General features: G+C 40.2%; 1 protein-coding gene across 2 annotated transcripts; it reads right to left on the minus strand.

The window, feature by feature from the left end:
* Positions 1 to 7,892: 7,892 nt before the first annotated feature.
* On the minus strand, positions 7,893 to 11,360 carry LOC108607259 (RILP-like protein homolog). Of its 2 annotated transcripts, XM_017997945.1 has the most exons (5): positions 10,327 to 11,360; positions 9,831 to 10,273; positions 9,683 to 9,778; positions 9,504 to 9,620; positions 7,893 to 9,355 (listed from the first exon to the last, which is right to left on the minus strand). In XM_017997945.1, the coding sequence occupies exons 1-5, from the start codon at positions 10,939 to 10,941 to the stop codon at positions 9,211 to 9,213; spliced, it is 1,416 nt and encodes a 471-aa protein (XP_017853434.1). In that variant the 5' UTR covers positions 10,942 to 11,360; the 3' UTR covers positions 7,893 to 9,210. The 2 variants fall into 2 exon arrangements, with proteins under 2 accessions (XP_017853434.1, XP_017853435.1); XM_017997946.1 differs by lacking the exon at positions 7,893 to 9,355 and having other exon boundaries at positions 9,415 to 9,620.
* Positions 11,361 to 11,841: the final 481 nt, after the last annotated feature.

The raw sequence follows: 11,841 nt of genomic DNA on the forward strand, positions 1-11,841 counted from the left end.
AAAAACTTATAATTTTGAATTTTTTTAATTAAATTTTGAAAAATAATTTCTATATAATTTATAATTAATTAAAACAAAAAAATGCGAGCGGAAATTGATTTTTTTAAGTAAATATTTTAACTATTACTCTTTACTTTTTTTCGAGCTTGATTTAGATTTAGAGCTCATAACTGCTATTTGCAGGCCCTGGTATAACTGTAAGTCTAATTTTATGCTTGAGCTTTAGTTTTATGACTTGAGTCAAGTAAGCAACAGGGCTGCATAGCAGCGAATTAAAAAACTTAAAGTACATTTATTTAAAGAAATATTTTAAAGCATTAAAACTATTTTTATGCATTTTTTATAACTAACATTGAATATATATATTAAGCTGAAGTTCTTCCAGCTCTGCATGACATTAAAGACTTAACAAACTTGCTTTAATTTTTGAAACAGGCACAAATTTTTTGGAAAGTTCTATGCCTAAACTTTTGCAGTCGTTGCCACGAAACTCATCACAGAAAATTAACTGTAATTTATAAGCAAAGTTGACCACCCTCAGTGCATTGGCAAGCTGCAATGCAGTTGTCATATTTTCATAGCTGACCGCTATACACAAAAAACAAAAAAAAAAAACAAGAAAGCAAAAAAAAAGATAGAATCTGATATTGCAACAACACTTCTAACCCCATCGAGTACAATGCGGGTGTTGCAGTGGCAATAAGATTGCAACACGATACGTGTTGGCTTTGTTCAGCTGTTGTTGTTGTTGTTGCTGTTGCACGTTAATTGGGTTGTTGCAACAGCAACAGCGAGCGCAGCCCTGTTGTGGGGTTAGAGGATATGCAAATGTCAAAGGCCGCTCGAATGTTATTTGTGTTGGCAAAAAGCAAAAACTTGTTTACGAAACTTTGATAAAGTTAAAAAAAAGGCTTAACTACAATTTTAGGCGAAAATCAATCAACTTTAAGAACTGAAAGCAACAAAACGCACAGCGAAAGTTTTGATTGTGGGTTAACGGAAACAACAACAACAACAACAACTTGAGTGTGTGTACGCAATAAGAGCAGCGCATAATGCATAATAATAAAACAAATAATAACAACAACAAACTGAACAACAAGAGCAAGAGCAAGTAAACCAGAACTCGCTTCAATGTTCGCAAGTGCAAGTGCACACAAACATAATTGCATATATACATATGTATATGTGTATAAGAGTATTGCGTATGTGTGTGTGTGTGTGTGCTCCCCTTCAAGTGTGCGTTGCTTTGCTTTCCATTATGCTCGCCTGGCAAAATTGGAGCATTTATTGTACCAACAAAAAATGCATAATATACCCAGACGGACATTCGAAACAAAAGAGCCAGAAACAGAGTCAGAGCCCCATGTGCCCCTCATGGCTGCAGTACAGCTACAGCTACAGCTACAGCTACAGTTAAACAACAAATGCTACACTGATCAACTTGTAGTTGCGCTGTAAACTTGCAAAGCTAAAATAATTCTCAATGCAATATTTGAGTTTGAAGTTTAGCTTACATTATAATGATATTGCCTATAACTATATTTAATTGCAGCAATAATAACAATAATTAAATAATTAAAAATGATTAAATTGTAAAATATTATAATAATATTTTTATTGCCTGATTCGCTGATATAAATAAAATAAGAAATAACTACAAGCTTTAACTTTTTTATATAGAAAATAATTACTTATTACTAATTGTAAGCAATAAATAAGCACTCACCTGCAATATTTAATTTTTTTTTATATGCCATAGTTTCGCTTTAATTTTGCTGCAAAAAATATTTGCAAATAAATAAATAAATGCTAAAAATAAATTAGTCTAAGCACTCACCGCTTAATTTTAGTTTCATTTCTCGATTTGCTTAAGTCGCGCATACCCGTTTAGCCGTTTGCTTGTGTTGCTTACACTGCGCTCTCATTATAACTGGTTATGTGCGCTCTCTCTCTCTCTTCGCTTGCAAGCGAATTGCTGGCGCTCAATTCAGCAAGCTTTTAGTCGATACAACAACCAGCGCAGCTGACGACTTTTGCTGCCGCTGAAAAAGCTTCACTTCCCCAGGCATTTGCCATCTTGCTCGCACAGCTGTGTGCATGATTTGCAATGTCATAACAAAATTGGCTTTTTGTTTTGTTTTTGTTCGCCGCGCTGCTGCCTTTTTGTCTGCCCAACAACAACCACAACAAACGGGAGAGTGCGGCGCAAGCAAAAAAAAAAGAAAGAGAGCGCGCATATATGCTGCATATATATATTTAGGTCGTCGCGCTGCTAAAGTTTGCTGTTCGCCTGTTGTCGCATCTAGGGCAAGTTCCTAGAATGTTCATTCCAATAAGCCACCATGGCATAGTAGTCATTGCAACATCGCGAAATTCATATGAATTGATGGGCAGGCGAAATTCGTAGAATTCACCCGAACTTAATAGGCGCACAGACGGCGCCAGAGCGGTGAGTACATGGGCCATGTACATCATGTGTTTGCACATTTGCTGCACAAGTGGGGGAGCGACTGTAGCGTAGTAGTAGGCGCAACATGTTGGTGGTGGCGCTGGCGTCAACAAAATCGCGTCATGCGCGTCGCAAATTCAGCAGGCAACCAGACAATGGGGCAGAGAGACACACACCAACAAATCAAAAGCAAACTGAAGCGAAGCAGCAGCAGCGAACGGAGCAATCAAACAGCGTGGAGCATTCAAACTATGGCCAGGATGGGCTCCAATCACATATGGACTACACATACGGTCGCTGCGGATTGGCAACGGCGAGCTCCAAGCTCCACACACAACGCGCTCGCTTTTAACACTTTCGTTTTCTTGTTCCAACCAAACGCTGGCCGCTAAATAGGCGCGCAGCAGCCGCCAGCAGCGCGTTGCCAAGCAACAAGCAACTGCGCTGCTCAGCTGTGACTGCGCCAGAGCGAGCGCGCAACAGTGTGCAAGCGAGAGCAGCGTACAAGCGACAAACTAAAGCATAATATATAGCTATCTCCAGCGCGCTAGTCTGCTCTAACACATGCACGCATACAAACACACACACACACACACACATGGGCGTGTATGTTTATAAGACTGTGTGCACCTGCCTTATAGCATCCATAGTAATATCATGCAATTTGCCAATGTCCTTGTGTATAAAAAACAGTTTTTATGCACAGGCGCTCAGTGTGCAAGAGCAGCAGCTGCGACTAAAATTTTAATACGCATGCACACACACACACACACAGACGCACGCACGCACAGCTGAGAGAGCGAGAGCGAGAGCGTGCATGCGCGCTGACAATAAGCGCTTGTTAGCTTTTTTTTTAGCTGCAAACACGCTGAAATGTCAGCGCAGAGAGAGAGAGAGAGAGCGCGAGAGAGCGAAAGCGTGCGCAAGCTTTTGTTGTTGCTGCTGCTGAAGCGGGGAGTTTGGCTATGTTATTGCTTTTCGCTTTGCGCTGCCGCCGCCGCCCACGCTGACTGCAGCTTCCAGCTGCTTGCTGTACGCCTGTTCAAAAATCGACTGAATGAAGGCCCCTGAAATCGTGTGAGCACGCGATGCGATGAAAAAACCGAACGCAAAACTTCGTTTGCATTGCAGCGGGCCCTGGTTGCTTTTAGCCATAGATGTGCAGTTGTATGGGACTATGTTATATGTATGTATGTATGTATGTATGTAGCCATATGTAGCTACATATGTGTGCTGCAATTGCCAGGGCCCTGCTTGCTTTTAGCCAAGTTGTATGGCTATGTTATAGCCACGACGCGGGCGCTGCCTTGCAATACACATATACATATGTATGTATGTATGTGTGTAAGCTATGTTTATTTGTATGTAGCTGGCATTGCCATTGCAGCTGCAATTGCCAGGGCCCTGCTTGCTTTTAGCCATATATGCGTTGTTATAGCCACGTTTAGAATGCTGCCCTGCAATACACATACATGTACATATGTATGTATGCATGCTATATAATATATATATACAGCTATGCTAACTTAGCTGCATACTCATTAAATGTTATTTTTAATTAATTCAAGCAACCAGCAAAACTCTGCTTTGCTTCGTCGCCAGCCTGTCTGCCAGCTTAGCAGCCAATTAGTGAAAAATGCTAGCCGTTACGCTTACCCCCCTCCCCACCCGACCCTCACCACCTGCTTTGCTCGCTTGGCCAACCCTCTTCATTAGCTGTGCCACCACATTTCGACCTACGCTTTTTGCAGCGCATCTTCTTCTATCCTATTACGCTAACATCGTCTTAATTAAAAAGCTGACATCGCTTCGTCTGGCGCTAGCGCCCCCCGCCCCCCGCTGGGCATACATTTTTAATTGCTTAATTGGTATTTTGCGTAGCAATCCAGGCGCTGCCTCGTACGCTGCTGCGCATTGGCCAACAGTCCTGGGCAACGCCCTTAATACGCCTTTGCCTGTTGCTATTCCCGCTCGCACGCCTGTTGCTGTGCAATTAAGCTCGCCCCCCCCCCCCAGCCGTGCCCCTACCCCTGCTCGCAGTCAGCTCAGTTTGGGGGTGTGTCCGTTGTTGTCAGCAGCAGCAGCAGCCGCAGCAGCCTCAAGGTCAGGCACACACCACGCCTAGATACGCCTCAGCAACTGAGCAGCGTTAACAGGCGCTCAGCAGGCGCAGCAAGCAGCAAGGATAACGTGACGTATACGTATACGGCTGCTCAGCTGGATGCTGCGCTCATCAAATTAAGGGGACTCTACGCTAAAATAAACGCACGCTCAGCTCGCTGAAAGAGCGAGCGAAGCCTTTCAGCCAGGACATCGTAGCGAGGCCTCAAAGTCAGCAAACGTTAGCAGGAGAACAGAATGCACAGGATAGCGAACCGTATACGTATACGGATATGCTGTAGGATGTGACGTATATCGATTAAGGGGACTCTACGCTCAGCTCGCTGAAAGAGCGAGCAAAGACATTCAGGACATCGAAGCGAGGCCTCAAATTCAGCAAACGTTATCAGGAGAACAGAACGTATGAATAACGAGCCGTATACGTATACGGCTGTTGCTGAAGGATGTGCCGTATATCAAATTAAGGGGACTCTACGCTAAAATAAACGCACGCTCAGCTCGCTGAAAGAGCGAGCGAAGCCTTTTTGGACATCGTAGCGAGGCCTCAAAGTCAGCAAACGTTATTAGGGGAACAGAACGTAGGAATAACGAACCGTATGCGTATGCGGCTATGCCGTATATCAAATTGAGGGGACTCTACGGCAAAATAGAGGCACGCTCAATGCGCTGAAAGAGCGAGCGAAGCCTTTCAGCCAGGACATCGTAGCGAGGCCTCAAAGTCAGCAAACGTTAGCAGGAGAACAGAATGCACAGGATAACGAACCGTATACGTATACGGATATGCTGGAGGATGTGCCGTATATCGATTAAGGGGACTCTACGCTAAAATAAAAGCACGCTCAGCTCGCTGAAAGAGCGAGCGAAGCCTTTTGGGACATCGTAGCGAGGCCTCAAAGTCAGCAAACCTTAGCAGGAGAACAGAACGCGCAGCGTAAGGATAATGAACCGTATACATATACGGATATGCTGGAGTATAGCAAATTGAGGGGACTCTACGGCAAAATAGAGGCACGCTCAATGCGATGAAAGAGCGAGCGAAGCCTTTCAGCCAGGACATCGTAGCGAGGCCTCAAAGTCAGCAAACGTTAGCAGGAGAACAGAACACGCAGCGGAAGGATAAGGGGATTCTACGGCAAAATAAAAGTACGCTCAATACGCTGAAAGAGCGAGCGAAGCCTTTCAGCCAGGACTTCGTAGCGAGGCCTCAAAGTCAGCAAACGTTATTAGGCGAACAGAACGCGCAGCGTAAGGATAACAAAGCGTATGGATGTACTGAATGTGCCGTACATCAAATCTAATTGAGGCGACTCTAAAGCGCGCTCAGTGCCACGAGAGCGAGAGAACGCAGCCTTGCAGCCAGGACATCATTGAGACGTTTTCAAGTCAGCACGCTACCAGGTGCACAGAATACGCAGCAAGCAGCTGCTGAAACGTAAGGAGAAGCGTGTCCGGCCGTGCTGGTTGCTACGCTCTCCGTGCTGGTTGAAGCCACGCTCAGTGAGCTGAAAGAGTCAGCACGTTGCCAGGCGCACAGCAGGCGCAGCAAGCAGCTGCTGATACGTAAGGAGAACGAACCGTAACGCTTACGGCTGTGGCTGGATGCTGCGCTCATTTGTAGCCAGCAGTTCTCCGTGCTGAGTTCATCAAATTAAGGCGACTCTACGGTAGCAAAAAGCACGCTGACTACGCCGAAAGCGAGAGCGCAGCCTTTTAGCCAGGACATGCATCAGGCTGCACCTATAGCTTTCGTGCTGACAGCTTTTGTAACGGTCAGCTGGCATTCAAATTGGTTACGTTAACAGTTCAGCAAAATGTATGACAATAAGCTAAAAATTTAACAGCAGCGCTTACCGTCAACGATTAACTTCTGTACTAAACATTGGTGAAATTTGCATGTGGCTGTTGTAATCGATTCTCATCAATCACCAATAAATTCAGCAAGTGACAAATGCTTTGTTGCTTAATATACAATAACCTGTAATTTAAATCTGAAATTGGTGTATTCTAATCAGCAAAAGAATTGATACCAACTATATGCAAAAATGTTGAGCTTACTTATATATTTGCATATTTATGTTTCCGTTTTATTCAGGAGTTGTCCAATTTTGTAAAGTAAATTACCAGACGTATAGTTCATGTTATTGTGCCTGAGATTACTCTATAATTTATTGATCACTGCATTGCTGTTAGTAACTAATTCATCCCACCTCACGATAGTTCTTATATCGCCAACTCCACATTATGTACATTAAAATTTAACAAAACATTTGCTTAAATGAAAAAGAAAACAATTTGATATAGTAAAATTTTGAAACCAATAAATAATTAAAGACTTAAGAGTTTGGAAAACCAAATTTCAATTTGAATTAATATTTAACTTATATAAGAAGAAAAAATTCCGAACGTTTAATTTAACATATCTTGTTGCTTAACTAAATAAATCACTTGTTATATTAGAATTTGAAATTCAATAAAAGTTTACGATAATTGCAGACCTTAAATTAATATTTAGTTATAAAAAAAAATTTCTTGGCATAGTAAAATTAAAATTCCAATACTTGAATCAGCAAAAATGTTTTAAATTCAAACTTAACAAAAATATATAACATACAAAAATATTAAAATAAAATTCGTTTTAAAATTAAAAATATTGTAAGAAAATGTTGTTAACTATAATAAACTTTTTAAAATGTGTTAAAAGCCCACGCCATTTAAATACTTATTTTTATTTCTAATATATGTAAGTCTATATATTTTTTGTATTATATTTTTATTAACCGCATCCGCATGTAATGCATAAAATGTTAAGTACGATTTTATTTATTAACACACACACATATATACATACATATGTATGTTTGTTAATAACGATCGACACTTGTTATATAATTTGAATGTTTTTTTGTTTGTAATTGGGTTAATTATATATATGTACTATATTCATAATTATTGATGTATGTATACGTGTATATAAATTTAGTTAACATTATTAATTTATTTAATATTGTATATATGTATATAATGCCAGCTTCAGTTTTATCAGCTCGTTGAGTCACAAAATGTGTTGAAGAACAAACTTAAAAACATTTAAATTTCATTAATTTGAAATTTGTGACCACAACGTTTATATAATAATAAATGTATATTTATATTATATGCATATATAATGCGTGTATATTTATATTGTTAGCTTTAATATTTCGTACAAATACACAAAACTTTTCTTGAATATGCTTGACCAGTTCTTTTTGTTAAATTAAAATATGTATATGTATATTATAAAAAAAAAAAAACAACAAATATATTTTCTTGAGTTTGTGTATTAGTTTATTATTATGTAATTGTGTATGGTATGTGTATTTGTTTAGATCTGGGATCAATGGCAACCGCTGAATTCGTTTTTAGTCTTTGGCACATTTCTCGTTGCTTGCAATTTAAAAAACAAAACATCAAAATCAGAATTTAAATGGTTTTAGCCAGCAATATAGAAGCTTTTCCAAACCATATATATATTTTTATAAAAGCGCATTTTGTTGCACTGCCAGCCAAATTTAAAACTTACAGATCACAATCAAAACTGATATGTTGATATGGAAAATGGCATAAAGATATGAAAATGTAGCTGAAAATTTTGATAGAAATAGAGCGCAAAGCTTTGCAGCGATTTGGCAGCCATATGAAGCGGATAATTAAAATTAAATTTAATAGTTAAAATTGTTTTCGTTTTTTTTTGTTTTTTATCAGTTTGTGGCATTGTACATTGTGGTTTTGGTTAGTGGCTCATCAATAGTTCACTATTATTAAGGATTTGTTGTCTTTGCTCTTTTATCTAATGTTAAACTGTTTGATTAAGCTAAGTATGTATGTATATAACGGTATCAATTGAGAATTGTTAACAACAACGCTAAGTCGTATTTGTTTGCAAAAATTGTTGGTTAAAAATGCGTTGGCTAATTTTCATATATAATTACTATTAAACAATTGTCAACAAACAATGCGCTACAATTTAACGTTGGCTAAAGATTAATTTGTTATTTAGTAATTACTAATTTATTTGGCTTGAGTGTGTGTGTTTTGTTGTTGTTATTATATATTTTAATATAAGGCCGCAACTGGGGCAACTGCTATCCAAAAAAAGCTACAATTTGCTTATGTTAGTAGGAAAGAGACAGCAACAGAGCGAAAGCGAGAGAGCGCGAAACTATAGTTAAGATAGAGATAGAGCTAGAGCTACAATACTTTTCAAATTTGTTAATTTATACATATTGTTGATTACAAATACTGATACCGAAATCACGTTTGCCAGAACTTTGTGTTAAAATCGCGCTTTGATATTATTTTTAATTTAATTGATGCCTAAATTCATTCAGAAACTCACAACATGTCTTTTCAATTTACTAGATTCACATTCATGTGAATCATATTGCATATGTATAGGGTATGTGTGTTAGACTAGTTAATATAAATCTATAGTTAGCCAAGTAGCTAATAAATGTTTACCGTTTGCATTACCGCCCGCTAGTCAGGCCTAGAACATATTTTTACTTCGATTTTGGTCAATGGATTAGTTTAGTTTAGTAAGTAGTAGTAGTATTTGTCAGTATATGAGTGTTTGTTGTCTTATAAATAATATAGAGTTATTTAACAATCAAGTAAAATAGGATATAACAACTTAAGATTATGATAGCACAGCAATCGATTATGTAAATTATGTACAGCATAAAAGAAAATGGTAAATACTTAGCGAGCATATAAAACATAGCAATAGACAGACAGGGACTACTAAAAATAAATAAAAAACAAACGAAAAACGAAAGAAAAATTTACATCAAACATGTTCAGCAAAAAATAAACACAAATTGAAGAAAAAAGTGTGAAAAATGAATGAAATTGAAGCCTCACTTGGCTCTTAGGCTAAAAAGGCATTTACTTCGGCTCGTTGCCGCTGCCGGGTGTGGCCGATAGCGCCATCTTCGAGAGCGTGGCCAAGGAACGTTTTGGGAATGTATTGCTGCCATCCGTTGGATCAGAGAAGAGCTTGCGGAAGCTGCAAGGCAATGCAATTTAAATTAAATTTAGTTGTTAGCTGTGGCAACTACACAAACTCACAACTTGCGTATGCCCGACTCGGAGCTCTTCTTCCAGGGTGCATCGTCTGGCTCATAGGGCAATGGCCCCTGCACTGGCGCATCATGTCCAGGTGGCCTATAAATAATTAATTAGTTAGCTATAAGCTGAGTAAGCCAAGTCTACGCACGTTTCGCCAGCCACATGTGCATCATCTACATCCGCTTCGACGCCATCGTCGGCCTCGTTGTCATCATCATCACTGTCATCGGAGCTGGACACTTGACGCGTGCGCTTGCTTGGCTTCAGCTCGGCCAGCTGCTCGTTGAGACTGTCAATGGTGGTCAGCAAGTCATCGCGTTCGCTTATAAGCTCCTTGAGCTCGCGCGTCGTATAACGCGGTCGATTGGGATCGTTTAGATCATCGTCATAGGACTGCACTAGATCCTCGTTCTCCTTTTCGGCCAAGCCCAAACGCTTGCGCAGCTGATTAATCTCGCGGCACTGATCCTGCAGCTGCGCTAAGAAATCAGCGCGCTCCTCGCATAAAGTCTTTACCTGCGCCTGCATCAGCTTGTGCCGGCGCCGCGTATCACGCTCCGATGCCTTCAAGCGCTCCGCTTGTATATTGACCTGCAAACAAAAAAGTCTTTAGCTTGAGCCGCACTTAAGCTGTAGTTACTCACATGCTCCAGCTCGCTGTACTTGTCCTGCAGCTCACGCTCGCGTTGCTTTAGCTCATCGCGTTGCTTGTAGATTTGCTCCTTGAGCCGCTGCAGCACTTGCGTGTCGGATAGTGCGCTATGCAGCTCATTGTTGGTCATGCTGATGATGCTCTCGGTGAGGCTGGCGCCCAGGCCAGAGCTCTGCGCCGATGAGGATTGCAAGTCTTGCGTTTGCTTTACCAGCCGCTTGTTTTCATCCTGCAGCGAGGACACCAGGTCAACCAGCTCGTTGGTCTCGGTGCGCCATTGCTCCTCAATCAGCTCCAACTCTTTCTCAAAGCGTCGCCGGAACTCTGCCTTCTCCAGCTTCTCGCTCTCCAGCTGTGCTATTTTCTCCTTCAGCTCCTGTATGGTTGTATTTTCACGTTCGTTCTTTGTCGCCAGCGCTTCGAGCAGTTCCAGCGTATTGATTATCTTGGGCATCAAGCCGCTGACGGCATCCGTGCCAAAGCGATCCATAACGCGCTCATATTCCTTGCCAATATCCGATGCCAGATCGTAGACATCGACCACGCCAATTTCATCGATGGCGTCCAATACCATTTCACCCATTTCATTGAGATGAAAGCCGGGCATCGACGGAAGTCAACAGCTGGCGTCGTTTATGATATACAATATGTACGTTAATACGTACGTATGTAAATGGAGAGCACTGGGGCTTCACTTACTGCCCACACACACACACACACACTGGTACACACTTTATAAGATTTAACTGCTACTGCTGCTGCTGCTACTGTTGTTGTTGTTGTTGTTAGTGTACAGAATTGGCATTCACTTTATGCGCTCGCCCACAACAATATTGCATGCATAAGTAAATACATGTATGTAAAATACATAAAATCCGCAAATGCAGCCGAGCACGAACTTGCGACCTATAACTGTAGTTTTTGGTTTATTTATTATTAGTGTTGCTGCAATAATTACGATGACTGCATACTCGCTGGATGAGTAACAAGCACAAAAATTTGCAAAACACAGCCGTACACATACATGCAAATCGCGACTAGAGCTGGACCGAAAATCGATGCTAAAATCGAAATTGAAATTTTAAATAATCGCTACATTTAAATCTAATTTAAATCAAAATCTTTAACTGCACTCATAAACATTTAAAAACACAGTATTGAATTCGAAAGTTAAATACGCTATGGTATAAGCTACATCGTTGGCGATAACATAAACTTGCTAATGCTTATCGATAACGCTGCCTGATCAGCTGTTATCTGGCAACACTGTCAGCTGCAACTGCCGCGCATTATTCAAATTTATACTTTTACGCGCGTTATTCAAATTTACACATGTTTTAAAAGTAGTTTTATGCTTTCCATTTTTATTAAATTGTGTTTGCATACAAAAATTGTATAAATGATTATCATACTATTTTTGTTTTGTAAAATTGTGGTTACATATTTATTTTGTATATTTTATTACTAGCAAATATGCAAATGCATAAATAGCATTTATACAGTTTTT

Source organism: Drosophila busckii, chromosome X (genome assembly GCF_011750605.1).
Source record: "Drosophila busckii strain San Diego stock center, stock number 13000-0081.31 chromosome X, ASM1175060v1, whole genome shotgun sequence".
NCBI lineage: Eukaryota > Metazoa > Arthropoda > Insecta > Diptera > Drosophilidae > Drosophila > Drosophila busckii.

Excerpts from the sequence above, each read along its gene's own strand:
- LOC108607259 (XM_017997945.1), bottom strand. The coding sequence starts at position 10,941 with ATGCCCGGCTTTCATCTCAATGAAATGGGTGAAATGGTATTGGACGCC. Across the intron at positions 10,274-10,326 it reads AGTACAGCGAGCTGGAGCAT|GTCAATATACAAGCGGAGCG; the intron begins GTGAGTAACTAC and ends TTTTGTTTGCAG. Across the intron at positions 9,356-9,503 it reads GGCAGCGGCAACGAGCCGAA|TAGTCCCTGTCTGTCTATTG; the intron begins GTAAATGCCTTT and ends ATTTATTTTTAG.